The sequence below is a fragment of the Onychomys torridus genome, chromosome 15, assembly GCF_903995425.1.
Source record: "Onychomys torridus chromosome 15, mOncTor1.1, whole genome shotgun sequence".
In the NCBI taxonomy this organism is placed as follows: Eukaryota; Metazoa; Chordata; class Mammalia; order Rodentia; family Cricetidae; genus Onychomys; species Onychomys torridus.
In genome coordinates this window covers 51017652-51034397 of record NC_050457.1, presented here as the reverse complement: position 1 = coordinate 51034397, position 16746 = coordinate 51017652, and the positions used below count along the sequence as shown (strand labels likewise).

Genomic DNA, 16746 nt, shown 5'->3' with positions numbered 1-16746 from the left:
GCTAGGGCTTCACGTCAGGTTTCATTGTTCTCCAATTTAATTTTTGACGCAGTCTCTCATTGAATCTGGAGCTCACTGTTTTGGCTAGATTGGCTGGGCAGCAAGCCCCTGAGACCTGCCTGTTTCTGTCTCTGCTAGCACAAGAATTACAGATATGAACCAGTGTGCCCAGCTTTTCACATGGGGCTGAGAGTCAGAACTTGGATCATCATGCCTGTACAGTAAACACTTCACCCACAAAGGCATCTCCCTAGCCCTGTGTACTTAAAAAGAATCACATTTAACATAAGCCATATTCACTGAAGTACAATCAGTATGGAAGATCTGCAGTCAGGCTTAAAAATGTGTTAATCCAGGTGTACATCCCCGTGTTCAGACCATGTTGGTTTCAGTGAAATGCAGAAGATGTTAGCTGTCATATTCAACCTGGTAGTCAGAGCTGGTTAGCAGTTCCATACCCTCTGCTTTTTTTGACTTTCAAAGTAGTGAATATTAATTCCTGCTTAAAAACAAAATATCTTTATGAACACTCCTATTTTAAAATGAGAGTTAATGTGATTCTGCTGTATAATAATTTCCTTAAATTTTTTTTGTTTGTTTCAAGGCAGGGTCTTACTATGCAGCTCTGGCTGACCTGGAACTTGCTTATATAGATGAGACTGGTCTTAAACACAAGGCACTCCTCCTGCCTCTGCCTCCAGAGTACTTGGATTACAGGTTTCACCACCCTCAGCTTCTAATCTACCTTGGATTGGTGTTTCTTTCTGTTAGTTATTGTTTTTGTATTCTGCAATATGGTGTTATAGGCTCTTGTACACCTTGATGAATTTTTGTGAATATTTCACAGAGAACATTTCTAATGGTGAGGGTTTGGGTCTCAAAGTATGTTGGTGCTTTATAAAGTGCATTTAATATTGCCAATCTTCTTTTTCTTTTCATAGGCCTTGTTGATTCATTTACCACCAAAATGGGTTACCTCACTCAGGATGATATTTTCTAGTTCCATCCATTTGCCTGCAAATTTCATGATGTCATTATTTTTTACTCCATTGTGTACATGTACCACATTTTCTTAATCCATTATTCAGTTAAGGGGCATCTAGGTTGTTTCCAGGTTCTGACTATTACAAATAATGCTCTATGAACATAGTTGGAGCATGTGTTCTTGTGGTATGATTGAGCATTCCTTGGGTATATGCCCAAGAGTGGTATCATTAGGTCTCGAGGTAGATTGATTTCTAATTTTCTGAGGAACTGTCATACTGATTTCCAAAGTGGCTGTACAAGTTTGCATTCTCACCAATAATTACAACATTTCTCCTTTTCCTTTCTCCCCTCCAAACCCTCATATATACTCTTTCCTGCTCTCCTTCACACTCATGACCTCTTTCATTTTCCACTAGTTATTACTATATGCATATGTGTATATACCTATGTACATATGTATGCACACACATATAGTCTTAAATATAACCTGTTCAGTCAGTATAATACTACTTGTAAGTATGTTTTCAGGGCTGACTATTTGTCAAACATCTTACAGAAAATTCAGCTAATCTCTATTTTTTTGTCAATAGCATATATAAGGGGAGTGGTTTCCTCTTACCTCACCAGCACTCCAAACTGGCATGAGCTGGTTCCTGGAGCATGCATCAATCTATTCACTTGTCTGATACATTCAACAGGCATCTATGATATCCTAGGCACTGTTCAAGGAGCCAGGGGTGAAGCAGCGAACACAGATAATCAGTGTATCTTACATGCCAACGTGTGTGTGTGGGAACAGGCAGTGCCCTCACCCCCACCCCAGGGGCTGTAAAACGAAGCAGAGTGGGGAGACTGCTGGGTTAGAGCTGTCAAGCAAAGGCCTCTGGGCATGGCTGTTTGGGACCTGATGGTGGCAGAAGACATTTTAGGAGACTATACCCCAGAGGAGGCAGCAAGTGCATTGCAGTCTGAGTGTACGTGGTAGGAGATTGTCCCCCAAGGAGCTGGGAGGTCTATGTGGTTGATTGACATCTGAATATATGGGGTGGTGTGATGGGACCCAAAGTTCAAGATGCTCTGGGGCCAGACCCATGGACCTGGAAACCTGCTGAAATAGAAAGCCACTTTAGTTTCCATGGAGATCGTTTGCCCTATGGCTGCTCTGTAGCGTGCTGGTGAGCATCTTCTGAGAACTATAAACACAGAGTGCAGACTGGGGAAACTGTAAGCAGGAGCCTGCATCCTCTAGTACCCTGTTTTCTCTGTAAGGAGGTTGGGTAAGTTAACTGAAGAGGGCCTTTTCAGTTCTGCATCATGCCAACTTGTCCTGTGAGCCCTTTAGTAGGCTGGAGTATACCTATACTTACTTGTAATCACTTGAGTGAGACTTTTCAAATGACAAGAACAAAGCCAGATCTCGATTTGAGAGAGGAGTACAGGATGGTCCCCTCTACATTCCATGGCCTCAGCTTGTCCTCAGATATTAAAAGGGAAGGACAGTAGGAAGGAGTAGAACTCTAGCTTGGGTTGTCTGGGTAGTAGCTGTGGGGGCTACAGGTAAGTTTCTTTTCTCTACAGTGGTTTCAGTGAACGCCATGTTTTAATCTAGACAAGAGTGACAGCTTTCATTTTAGACAAGTAGTTGCTTGGGGTGAAAAACCGTCCTTGATGAACTTGTTTTGCCTGTTCCTGATTCAGCTGAGGGGCAGACATCAAATAGGGTAGTTCAGGGGGTATGTTAGGACAAAGTCAAATTTCCCAGAAGTTGTGCACAATACACCAAGAAACTGGTGTGTGGGGACACAACCTTGGTCAGGCACATCCCATTCTTAGCTCTTACTCACTGCATGGTGTGGTCATTTGTTCTTGGTATTCTGACAGCGGGACAGGAGCCAGAGTTGGGGATGAGGAGAGGCCCCACTGAGGGAGGTTGTTGAGAGAAGGGCAGGTGCCCACAACGGCTGGGATACAGTTTTGTTTAGAGCTAAGACAGACGCTACATGTTCTCATATATCGTCTCGATGGTTCCATTTTGGGGCTAGATCTACACAGTCAGTATGCACCAAGAGTATAAAAAATTGTATAGTTGAGTCTACAATTAGAATCTTCTATGTCCAAAATCCAAGGTGAGTTTGGATTTGAATGGATCAGAGAGTCCATTTTATTTGCTAAGCAGCAGTCCATTTGAAGGGAGCCCCTCAAAGAACTCTAAGGTGGATGTGTGAAGAAAAACTCAAACCTTCCTAACATTAAAAACAATTTTAATTTTAGTGGTTGCTGTAAGTGACCATTAAGTTGTGAGGAGAAAAAAATACCCTGGATGTTATTTGACAAAATTGGATTTTATTGCCATGAAACCTATGATCAACTTTCAAGACTTTCAATAAGTGGTCCAAGAAGAAGCGGTGTTTCCTCTGTGTGAGAGGTCAGAGGGGCAGGGTAAACAGGACTGTGTGTGGCTCAGGACGTAAGCTCCACTCTAGGCAAACAGAAACCGGGTTAGAAGGAATCATTGCTGATATACAGGAAAATTCTGCTGTCTCCTAACAAGTTCACCTTCTGCTTTATACGCTTAAGTGAAGTCTCACTTTGCAAAGCAGCCACCCCGAAACTTCTCACCCCATTTCTTGGCAGAATTGCAATAACTTAAAGGTGTAATGAGGTGTTGGATTACCAGGGCCACTGCGCCTTATAAAACATTCTGCAGAACACTTAGCAGGACACACCTTCCTAAACACCTCTGAACAGAATGACAAGTGATTTTGGATAGCCACAATGTTTGGAGAACTAATAAGTATATGTATATGTATATGCATTTATACACATGTATGTATTGGCATATGCACATTTACATATATATATGTACACACACTATATATAAAATTTGAAGTATTATAGGTTCTCAAGGATGCACGAGCTTGTGATAGGTGCATCCTTTGAAACCTGCCTGTATTAAGAAGACAAAAAATGAAGATGAATGGTAACTCCATTCTGTTTCCAGAAAAGTAACCCAAAGTCTGGAAAAATCAGTGGACCTTCAAACCACAGCCCAAAGGACAGTAAACCCAAACGCCTGCCCTCTCCAAACCACACAAGAGGATGGAACTTTCCCTTGGGATGCTTCTCGGCAGACATTCATTTTACAGCGGCAGTCATTACTTCTGGGGAGGACCAACCTGATGGCAGCACCAATTAAGAATGGCACAGACTTCTCCCATAAAGAAAATAAATGGCTTGTGTTAATTAGAACATGGCTGGGGCACACTTCCTGCTACTTAGTGAAGGAAGACGCAAATACAGATGATTTAATACCAGCCACTGTTCTCTGGTGACCTTTAGGGGATTAGCTGCTGTGAGCACCCACCATCACCAGTCAAGAGGGGTGGGTCCTCAGTGCTCAGGCTGCTCTGCCCCAGCCTTGTATCTCACAGGCTCTGTTCATGCAAATGGACCCCTTCATTAGACACTTCAGAGCTCTCTGGTTCTTTTTTTTGCCTTAGGGTCTTTGTAAATTAAACCAGGCCAGTGACTTTCACTCTTGATAGTGGTTTGAACCATAGGTACCCTTATAGAGACTTCATAATGCCTGCTTTTTTAAAAAAATGAATTCCAGCCATTGTGCTGAGTCGTCTGAGTGGTAGAACATGCTCAAGTGTTTTCCCGGCTACTGCAAGCACAGTGATGGTAACAGCAACTTTCAACCAGCATCTTCCATGCCCCAATTTCAAGCTCAAAAATGCCTCCACACTGGAACATTTTGTGTGTCAAACTGACAGCACAAATGGAAACCTCCTCATCATGGAGGTTTATCTCATGCAAAAAATTACTGAAAATACTATATTAAGATTATTTTCTGGCTATATGTAACAGTGTATATGAAACAAAAGATCCTATGTTTAAACTTGTGTCCTATCCCCAAGATGTCTCATTATGTATATGCAGATATTAAAAAATTTGAAAACATCTGAAATCGGAAACATGCCTGGTCCCAAGTACTTGGGCTAAGGGCTCCTCCTCAACCTGTAGGAATAATAATAGCAGCAGTGACACCGGGAGAGGCAAACAGCTGGCGTTGCTTAAGCAGCTGGTGGAGATGCCCTACGTGTTTTATCTCATGTAACCATCTCTACAGCCTCTTGGGAGGAACATGATCTTATGCCTGTTTATACTAGTTGTAGAGACTGAGGCTCAGAGGACTAATGCCTTGGCCAAAGTTGCAGAGGTAGGGATAGACAAAATGGCAAATTCAGTATTCTGATTCCTTAAGAAAAAAAGAAAGAAAGAAAAGAAAAACAGCTCAAAATTATATTATATTTTAAAACTTTATTTATTTATTTATTTATTTATTTATTTATTTATTTATTTATTTATTTATTTATTGTGTGTGTGTGTGTGTGTGTGTGTGTGTGTGTGTGTGTGTGTGTGTGTAATCAGAGGACAACTTTTGGGAGTCTGTTTGCTCATTTTGCCATGTGGGTCCCAGAGATCAAACCTATGACATATGTTCAGTTTGGTGGTAAGCATCTTCACCTACTTCTCTGGCCCCAAACAGTATGATTCTAATGGGAAAAGCTTAATCCCCAGTCCAGGCCCCTCCTTGATCAAAGAGTCTGTTTGCTATAACTTAACCTTTTCTGCATTGCTAATTCAGCACCCAGGAATCTTTCAGATAATGTTTGGATAAGCAATGAATGAACACACATTGGGCAATGAAGAATTGCTCTTTAGACATTGGCTCCAGGGACCCACCAACTAGGCTTCCTGCTCTCCTGTGTATTAATGCAGCCTGTATGAAGCATGCTCAGTGAATCCTGGGCCAGACTGGTTTTCCTTATGAGAGTTGTCCAATGATCATATGAACATATGTATGAGAAGACATCTTTACTTCTTGGCTACGTTTTAGAAAAAAAAATCAAAACTCTAGAATAAGCACATTGCCTTTAGCATTAGCCTTAATCTGTTCTTTTTTTTTTTTTTAATAAAAGTATTACCCAAAGATCATTTCTTTCTTTTTCTTTTTTAAATGGAGAAATGTTAAGAATTTAGGAATGCAGACACAGACGAAGTTACAATGTCTTTCCAAGTGCCAACATAAATGCTTCCAGTCTGATGTGATTCCCTGTGGCATGAATTTGTTTTAAAAAATCCCATCAATTCGTTTTCTTGGCAGGCAGAGGTACCATAAGTAACTGACACAGAGTTCTTTACCTCTCCTGTAGGTATCGCTGGGCAGGTGTCCATAGATGCCAACGGGGATCGGTATGGGGACTTCTCCGTGGTTGCCATGACTGACATGGAAGCAGGCACCCAAGAAGTGAGTAAAGGAAATGTCTGCACTGGTCACTCTTCTAAGTGGGGACTCTGACAGTGAGTGTCCTGGTGTCCAAAGCACCCTTCAAAGAAAAATGAGCCTTCCATGTAGAAAAAGCTCGCTGTTGACTGATGGAACAGGTAGAAGGCAGGACATACTGCCATGTGTGTTCTCAGTAGAGAAGTCCTACCTTCAAGCCGTCAAGAGTCACTCTTTCGCCTTGTGTAATAAGGGCATCAGTGGACACAGGAAGTGCAGCTTATTGGCCTCTTGCATTTCCAGATTTTTTTCCCTAGTGGTTGTTACAAATTTTCAGGTGTTGTTATATCAAAAGACGGGAGTTTCAGGACAGGGAAGTCTGTCCTGGACTGAAGATGAGTCTGTGACAGTCACCAGGGGTTCTCTGCTTCAGTTTCTTCAGCTATAATATGTGAATCATAATATTGTCCCAGATGGTCTCATGACATCATTCAAACCACATGAAATGAAACCTAGAAAAGTAACACATGACCTTGAATTGACAAATAAAGAGAAAGAAGTAGACATTAAATAAATATTAAGTGTTTCTGCTGAAAGATACATTTTCAGCAGATAACGATAATCGTCCTGTCTCCTTACAAGGTCATCACTCTTTTTTTTAAACTTTCTTTTTATTTATTCTTTGTGTCTTTCCATCATGAGTCTCAATCCCATTCATCTCCCCATCCCTTTGTATCTACCCTCTGTCCTTGCACGAGCCCCAAATAAAATAAAATAAAGTAAGATAAACTTTAAGAGGAAAAAAAGAAGAATCATCTTGTCATGGAAGCTGTAGTGTGACACAGTGAGTCTCACAGTATATCCTTTTGTCATATTTTTACTTGCAAGTGTACATTGCAAAGAGTCTGGTTTGAGTATAAACTCTGGTTTATGCTGTAGCATCAAACTGGGACCTCACCGGGGCCTCACTGGGACCTCACTGGGACCTCACTGGGACCTCACTGGGGCCTCACTGGGACCTCACTGGGGTTCCTCTTGGATACCCTATTGTCTCCTGGGGGTCTTGCAGCTTCGAATCTACAGGACAGGCCCCTCCACATACTCCAGCAGATCATAAATGGGGTGGTTATTGGGGTGGGCTAACTCATAACTCTGGTTTTAGGCTTGGGTAGTTGCAGGTTTGTTTAGCCCACCAACTACCCTAGCTTCCTCTCCCCCCATCCTCACCACCAGGGTGAGCTCTCAGACATTGCTCCAGCTAGTTCACCCTCTATAGCAACAAGCAGGGGCCAGTTCTCCTGCTTTCATGCTGTCAGAGGAAGCTTACCCACACATAGGCCAGCTCTACTGTGTTGACCCGGCAAGGTGCCGGGGCCCCTCTCCAGAGTGCTGCTGTCGGTGAGGGGCAGACACAATTCTCCCCACTTTAATGAAGGTCATCAGGGTTGTTGTGTTTGTGGGCACTGGCATAAGATACTTGTTGTTTTCCTGTGTGGGGTACGCCTTGCCTTTGTGGAGGGGGTGAGGGAGCAGGAACCCTCTAGCTATATCTCTCCAGTTCTAGGTCTTGTCCAAAGTCTAGTTTCCTCCTCTGGAGAAGGTGGCAAGTGATAGTCCATCTTACCTCACTGTGAGGTTGCAGTGCACTTGGGATATGCTCAGCACATAACAGTCACTGTCATATTTTATGAGGACCTAGAATTGTTTTGACCCTGTGTAGATACAGCCTGTGCGAGACCCTGCTGTATCTCAGTCAGGAGGGAGCAGAAATGTCACAGGCCACCCAGGAGCCACAAGTGTGTGTCCAAACAAAAGAAGAGAATCCCTAGAGGCTGTGTGTGAGAAGACACTGTCAGATTGGCTCATGTGACTGATCTAATAGTCATTTAACTGGAGTGTGACCCTGCAATGACATCATGAATGAATGAGGATTTTCCAGGGGTCTAAGGTGACAGATGAAACAGAGTTCAGTCTGGTAATGGCAGAGTTCACAAGAAGTGAATTCATTGGAGATGAGTGTGACCTCTAAGGGCACAGCACTAACCAAAGGAGGCTCAACCAGAAAGCTCTTCAAAGACACAATTTTGTAAATTCTATTTATCTATCTATCTATCTATCTATCTATCTATCTATCTATCTATCTGTGTGGTGGTGGTGGTGGTGGTGGTGGTGGTGGGTGTGTGTGTGTGTGTAGGTCAGAGGACAATTTGTAAGAATTGGTTATCTCATTCCACCATGTGGGTCTGGGGATCAAATTTAGGTCTTAGGGCTTGGTGGCAATGGCTTTTATCTCCGAAGCCATCTTTCTCTACATGATATTCTTTAGTGTTATAATAATATGTCAATTTATGTACCTGTCTTATGCTTAACCTAAGTATGTATGCAGTAACATTGGCTATGTTGCATATCCCTAAGGGAAAGGGGCCTTCTACATGGCTAACTGCTCTGTGGCAGAAGGCCAGACAGGGCCCTATGGAATGAGCCAGGACAAAGCTGTGAATTTGTGAATTTGTAGATTATTGTTTCATAGGGACATGAAAAACCCACCCTTCCCACTATGCAGTAGCAACTGATGAATAAATACCTAGGGACAACATTGGTGGGTGTAGCCTCCAGTGTAGACAGGACTCAGGTGGCAGTGTCTTTGTCGAGTTTACACCTTTTCAAGACTATATGACCCTGATTCTTTCGCTGCCATGAAAAGCCACTGTGATAGTCCATGTGCACAGCAGGGGAGCCCCCTCCCATTTCTCATGCGGTTTTTTTGAAGCACTGCTGTCACTTCCTGCAGGTGGTGATGCACAGAGGCAGCCTGTGTAGGCCAGGCTGTGTTTTGGGGGAGCTCCTGCAAGGCTGTGAGCTTTAAGCCTCCTTTGGGAACACATACCTTTGTTTGGCCTTTCCTTTTGTAATCTGACTTTTGCCTTTCTGTAGGTCATTGGCGATTACTTTGGAAAAGAAGGCCGGTTCAAAATGCGATCCAACGTCAAATACCCTTGGGGCCCTTTGAAACTGAGAATAGACGAAACCAGAATGGTGGAGCATACCAATAGCTCTCCTTGCAAATCGTGTAAGTTCAGAGACTTAACCCACTGTTTCTCCTCTTCTTCAATCCCAGGTTCATGTGAGTCTGACACGTGTTGTTCTCAGGGACTCATGTTCTGAAAGCTCCATGTTTTTACCTGATGTCTCCAAACCCATGGGAACTACTTGCAAATGGCCACCCCTCCTCTTTTCCCAGAAGCATCCATCTTTCTTCCCTTTATTCTTTCCTTCCAAATGGTAACATATTCTGCCAGGATTTATATCTCTTTCTACAATCTCTTTGTTATTAGAGGTTTTCACTTCAAGGAAAAATGAAAATATTAACTGTCTCTTATTCATCTACTATAACAATTCTCATTGTTGCTGTCAAAGTTTACAGTTGACCTCCAAATCCTCAGGATGGGACAGACAATGCTTTTTAACACCTGGCAACTTACAAAGTGGCAAATAAGGCTTGAATATATTATTTACGGCTAGTTTCGGGATGCAGATAGAGAAGCAAGTGTATCTTCCTCAGGGATAGGAATGTTTTCAGACTTGATTGTCTTTGAGGGGTATTGGTGAAATTATTAAGGCCATTCCACGTAGTTAAAAGGGAGGTTTATTTTGTGGGGTAACTTACAAATGAAGGGGTAGGTCGCAGAGTCTGGCAAAGGTATAGGGTAGTCCGGCGGCGTTCTCTGGAGAACTTTGCTCGGTCCACCTCTAGCGTCCCGTGTCCCCGGCCCCAAGAGAGCCACCTCCTCCTGCTCCTCCCTCTTCCGCTCCCTCCTCTGCCCCGCCTTGTGGGCGTGATCATTACTGAAGCCTCAATGGGTGTTGGAACTTCCAGGCCAATGCTGGGATGGCTACCCACTACAGAGGGGCTTTGGTAAACATCAGGAAGAACAAGAGGTATCAATCTTTCAGGCTAGTTAGTGATGTTGGGTGAGTATATGAATGAACATTATGTCTCAGAACTGTCTTTGTTTGTTTGTTTGTTTCTTTTTTTTGAATGCCGAATGACATTTATTGAAGGAGGGAGGAGGTCTTAAATACAGGCTTACAGCACAATGGGTGAACCCTGGATGGCAGAAGTTTGCTTCTGATATTTTCTTTTTTATTTTATTTTTGAGCTGAGGATCGAACCCCAGGCCTTGCGCTTGCTAGGCAAGCGCTCTACTACTGAGCTAAGTCTCCAATCCCGCTTCTGATGTTTTACAATCTTGCATCTAAGCTGTTAACGCCCAATATGCTGGATACACAAACAAGGAACTTCCCTTAAGCATTCAGGAGGGTGGAATCTCGCAGGGAATTAGCATAGGGAGGATATCAAGGTCAAGGTCAGCAAGCAATGCAACAGTTACCCAAAACAGGGGCCAGGGCCCTACAGGTCCTCCTCTTTTACTAAAAAATGAGCTTCTAACTTAGGTTGCATGGGACGTCAGCAGGTCACCTTACCCGGCATGGAGACACCTGTCTAGGCCACATAGGTGTTTAGAACTGTCTTTCAATGGTGAGGAATTTATATCCATGCAATAATTATGAGAAAGAATTAATGGAGGAGTGTGTTGACCACATAGTCTCTAGGGCTGGATCCAAAATCTGACTTTGCTTTTTGCCTGTTTGGGGACCCCAAGAGAGTTCCTTCAACTCACCAAGCCTTGCTTTTCCCACTTGTAAAGTGAAATGTACCCAGCTTTGATCTGAGGAGCCAATGAGACCTGAGGAGCCCATGAGACTGTGCTGTGCAGGCTTACTCTAAACTCTGCAAGGAGAGTAGCCTTTGATTTCTCTAGAACTGAGTTCCCAAAGAGAAGGGCTGATCCAAGTGGCTTACATTTTCATAAAGCTATGTAGGACATTTTGAGATGGAACTCTGGCTCTGGTGAGAGAACATCTAAAAACAGAATACTGACCCAAGGCAGTTTCCCCCAAACCTTCCAGCACTTTGAAGTGTCACCATCCACCTGTGAAAAACAGAAGAGCTGGGTCAGTGCCTCTGTTCATCCATGCATTTCTTCTTTGACTTTGAACTCAAAAAGGGTATGGGTGTGTCTGAAATCTTCAGTTTCCAGCCTCATCAAATCCTTCCTGAATCTGTTGTTTCCACATCCGTCATTCTTTTGAATCTGTCCTCCCTTCCTCCCCTTCTTTCTCTCCCTCTTCCTTCCCTGTTACAGACCTTGCTATGTAGGTTAGGCTGGCCTCAAACTTGAAATCCATCTTCCCAAATGCTAGGATGACTGCCATGTGTCCCCGGCCCAACTCAGAACTTGTCTTGCTACTGTTCTCTTCACTGTTCTGTAACAGCACATTTATCCAGTGCTTTCTGAAGAGCCTATATTAAGCCTTATAAACTGAGCAAGGAAGAAAGTCTAGGATTTCTCAGAATATATCTATATCTATATCTATCTATCTATCTATCTATCTATCTATCTATCTATATCTACACACACACACACACACACACACACACACACACACACACACTTGTCTATATACACAAAGAAAGGAAAAGTTGTTTCATCTGGGAGATAAACACAAATCCAAGTATTTATACTTATTTTTCAAAATGAGCTCTGATTATTGATGTTTCCTTTTCAAGCAGGTGGTCTAGAAGAATCAGCAGTGACAGGAATCGTGGTGGGGGCCCTGCTCGGTGCTGGTTTGCTAATGGCCTTCTACTTTTTCAGGTAGGGACCATTCATGAAGCTCAAATTCACTCTGTCTTTTTTTTTTTTGGTCTTCATTTCCTGTCTTTGCATAATGCTCCCTGTGATTTGCTCACACCATTTTTCCCCCAAAGAAGAAGGATGGTGATTAAAATATCAAAGCCATTCTTTGGTGCCATGCTGGGTCTGGTGGTCATCCTGGGTTATGGATTTCTATTGTCCTCTCACTACCATGGGCCAGAGAGTTGCTGGGATCTCTGGACCACAGATATGTTTATGAGAATCCCTTCTACCTACCAAATGCAAACGCAAAGAGGAAATCTGGACAAAGAATGAGCCTATGTCCTCTGACTTCCTTCAGTTCAGAAATAAGTGGCCATAGTCACCTTAAAGGTCTGGAGGGAGCTCCCAGTGAGCTCTGATCCAGGCTGCAATGTGTTCTGTGTTTGGAGAAGTCACATGCTCAGCTGTGGTGGCCCAGCCTCGAGGCTCGTAAACTGGTAATATGTACATGTGTTCAAGGTTTTGGTTGTTTGCTGCAGTGGTGGTGGTCCATTCTTTTGTAATCTTTGGTTGAATTCACGTCTTATTTGCAAGGTTTCTTCATTTTCACACGGATATGTAAGTCTGGGTGTATGTGGCTCTCTGTGGAAACAATCGTGTTCCTGTTCCTTTGGTCACAGTACACTTAATCTGATCTTTATCTGGGGGCATATCCTGGGAGTCATGTAGAGCTTCTGGGGCAGAATAGATAAGACTGAACCCACAGGCTCCGGGGAAGAAGAGGAAGGCTTGTTCTGCTAAATTTCGGAAAGCACGCCAATTTTCCTCCCTGAATAAGGACATGATGCCTCGGGGCGCACTGCTTTAATCTCTGACCAGGGTTTCATATTGTGTCACTTCCAATTTATCAAACCTAACCCAGATGTCCCTGGAAGGCATTCTTTGTGAGAGGAACCATAGTATTTTATTGTCAAGTGAGGTTTTATTATTGCATTTGTTCTGCTTCTACCCAGGAAGAAATACAGAATAACCATTGAGAGGCGAAATCAGCAGGAAGAAAGGAACATCGGGAAACATCGAGAGTTACGTGAAGATTCCATCCGATCTCATTTTTCGGTGGCTTAAAAGAACGCACCCCCTTTTGTCCGCTCGAGAGATGGATGGAAGGAGAGACATCAGTGGAAGAGAAAGGGTGTGCGTGCGTGCGTGGAGAACTCTTTGTTTTAAGCAGTAGTCATTTCACTTTAAATTTCCTTTAGAAGCTCAGGAATGATTATTAATCACTATCTGCCTCCCGGCCTTCCATCTCATGGCAAACAAGTATAAGGATAGGATGCCATTCTATTAGGTGTTCCCACTGCTGCAAGGGCATAGGACTAGATTTATGTTTTGAAAATCTGGTGTCTCCATATCTTGATGGCTTTGGGGGGCCTTTCACACGAGGATATAAAAATGTGGTTTTTCTGAAATGAAATGTTTTGTAGCTAGAATAAAACACTTTTTACGAGTAGAATATTCTTGGAAAGAATTTAACATCCAATAAGAGGACAATGGAATGAAAAAAAATCTCAAAGGCTGGGAATGCAGGGCTCCCCTCTCTGGAGCCGGCGGACAGGTTTGTGGTAGACAAGGGCTGCGTCCAATGTCCACATTCAGGTCTGACTTCATATCTCAAGAAAGGATCCTCCCTGTCTCTCTCAGTGTCTCAGAAAAGCTACTCTGGAAAACTGTAAATATTAGTGAGCTAGGAGGATTTATATAAGAAAAGCAAATCTAAAATGTTCCTTTTATGATGTAAAAAAAAAAAAGCCCTACTCATGCTAACATTTTATTTTTAAGTATTTTAATCTTATATTTTGGTATTAGAAATGTGTCTATTTTTTCAGTTTGAAGATTAAATTTCACTTATATTTTAAAAGCATGGAGAAAGTGTGTGAGAAATCCATGGTGGCAATGGGGTGGTCTCTCTTTCTCTACTGTCCTCTTTCCCTTGGCTATGGCCAAATACTAACTGCTTATTGCTACTGTGACTGCAGACATCTAGAAACATGTTCAGCTTACAAACTCTAAAGGCATACTTTTTTTTTTTTTTTTTTTTTTTTGGTTTTTTGAGACAGTGTTTCTCTGTGTAGTTTTGCACCTTTCCTGGAACTCACTCTGTAGACCAGGCTGGCCTCGAACTCACAGAGATCTGCCTGGCTCTGCCTCCCGAGTACTGGGATTAAAGGCATGTGCCGCCACCACCGCCCGGCTAAAGGCATACTTTGATGGTAAGCCATGTTTCATTTTTAATTGTTTTAAATGCTGGAGGGCTACATCCCTTCTAATTATGGCCAAATGATGCACTTCAAAACCGAGAAAGGGAAGTCAGTAGAGTTAAGCAGAGGTTACACAGATCGCAAACCTTTCCCTCAAGAGCAAACTGAGGATGAGAATTCACAGTGAAGCAGAGGAATGATAAATTCAAAGGAGTGTGATTTATCAAAATGTGGATAAAAGAGGGAATGTTGATTCCTGCCATGTCCCCTGAGCCCCACAGAGGTTTTCTGCCGCCACGAATCACCCACAGTGCGTTAGGATAGACAAGTGCATCCTGAATAGGACTGAGCCAACTTTTGCTGGGTATCCGATTTGCACCCAGTTCTGTGCATTGACTGAGGTTTAAATTTGAGTTCTCACACTTTATCGTTTGAGGAGAGAACAAAGGCGCCATCTTGTAATCATGCCTTTCTTAAAGGGGGAGAAATAGTATCACTCCCTCAGGTTCACTCATGAGGAGAGCTGAGTGAAAGTTCCGGAACCTGTTTCACGCTTGCTTCCCCGGGAAGGTCTGCCGCGTCTGATTGCATCTCTCTCGAGTCAAAGTGAACGGGCTGTTTCTGTGGGAGGTGCGCTTCTTTTTCATGGTTCAGGAAATGGGATGGAAAGCAGAGGATAAAAGAATTTGCTGTGAACATTAGGAGCAGCTAAATTGTGGTTCTGCATTTGGGAGGTTAAAGTGTTGACTTCAAAAGAGCCAAGAAAAGTAGGCAAGAAAGGTAAATTTCAAAATTCCGATGCTGGCAGAGAGTCTGGGAAGTAGGGCTCAGAAAAACAATGGCGGATGGTTGGGGACTTACATAATGAGAACAGTGTGGACAGATTGCAACTGCTTCAGTCATCCGAACCAGAGAGCTGATTCTCTCTTTTAGCTTTGAAGTAATCTCTTCATATATTTCAGAGATATTCATTTTGTAATTTTTATTTTTTTTGAACCTGTGTGTTAATTATAGGAGGGTGGTGTTGGGGAAAGTCCTCTACTTGGCTATATTCTTCGGTGTAAATATTTCTAACCTTCCTTGAATTTATATGGTGGCCCAATTCATGGCAGCATTGTTCCAGCTAATGTCTTTTATTTCTACTTCAGCTAGAGGAATTTTTCCAAGTTTAATAGCATACCCCCAGGTAAGATGTGAAAGATGAGAAGGGAGTCAGCCTTTTAAAAAAGACAGGGTGACTTATGACATCTCTGGAATATGGAGTCATTTCTTATAATTTTAAAGCAGTTCTACAATTATTAAGGTCATTTACATGTCCACTATGTAGTTTTTCTTCCTTAAATATCTTTACATGGCCTAGGCAAAGTGTCTTTAATCCTGGCACTTTGAAGGCAGAATAGATAGATTTTTGTGAGTTTAGGGCCAGCATGGTCTACATAGTGAGGTCAGCTGTGTTTACATGGTGAGACCCTGTCTCAGAAAAAAAATAAATCTTCATATGAGTTGCCCAAGCTACATCAAGTTTTGAAAACATCGCTAAGCTAGCAAACCTTTGCTGAGAATGTAGATGTCAGTTCCGTGGTGGCCCTGGGTTAGGAACTGTAGGGATTGTATTGTGGAACTTAAATTCCTAACTGCGAAGAGGCAGTTAGTCATTCATAATCTGCCAGTAGCCAACTATTATATAATAAACTAAATGAGACTTTAGATCTTAAGCCAGTCTATACATTTTTACTCTGAACTCCAATGCTTAAGATTTCAAAGGGGGATATTTTATGAGTATTTTTCTCATCTAGTCAAATATAAGTTCATACACAAGTTAAAATAAGCATATAGTTATGGTGTTGGAAATAAACACAAATTTTATAGCCAATATGTTTGTGAGAGAAGATAAACTCAGAAATAAAACTTCTGTGTGGAGACATGTCTCTTCCACCCAAACAGAGGTTTTAGAAGGAATCCCTTCAGCGTTATATTGCTCTTAAGAATCACTGGTGTGTCTTTTCCTGAACCACAGATATAGTTCCACAGGCCTTAAAATAGTTCTTTACATCTCAGAACTCGTGGGAGAGAAGGAGAATCCTATGGAACAAGAGCAGATGTCCCCCTCCCCATTTCCTCTCTCCTGTGAATGAAAAGCTTGGAATGCCAAGTCACTTCCTCCTGCTCACAGGCTTCCTGTGCCTTTGCAGATGGCACATGTATCCTTGCTGTCCCCAACTTTCCTCTTTTCTTCTGGTTGGGACTGATCGTAGGGATCTCTGATAGGCAGTGGGAAGTGAAAAGGGAGGTCTTGTATATCTCAGACACACAGTGAGTGGGTTCAGAAGCTGTTTCCAATGACACCATTGCTTTCCAAAGCTGAGTTACTTGTGCAGTTATTTTACACACACACACACACACACAAAAAAAAAAAAAAAAAAAAAAGAAAGAAAAGGAAAGAATAGTGTTTATAAATTGGAAAATACTAGTGCCTATGTTCTTGAGACACAAAGAACTTGGATCCCTC

General features: G+C 42.5%; 1 protein-coding gene across 3 annotated transcripts in view; it reads left to right on the top strand.

The window, feature by feature from the left end:
- Npr3 (natriuretic peptide receptor 3) overlaps positions 1-14048 on the top strand; it is a 63607-nt gene extending 49559 nt beyond the window's left edge. For 2 of the 3 annotated variants that reach the window (XM_036207128.1, XM_036207129.1), the window contains exons 5-8: positions 6207-6301; positions 9212-9347; positions 11910-11997; positions 12993-14048. In XM_036207128.1, coding sequence (XP_036063021.1) covers positions 6207-6301; positions 9212-9347; positions 11910-11997; positions 12993-13104 — 431 coding nt within the window. In that variant the 3' untranslated portion in view covers positions 13105-14048. The remainder of the gene's footprint in view (positions 1-6206; positions 6302-9211; positions 9348-11909; positions 11998-12992) is intronic. The other variant, XM_036207127.1, reaches the window with a different exon arrangement.
- Positions 14049-16746: the final 2698 nt, after the last annotated feature.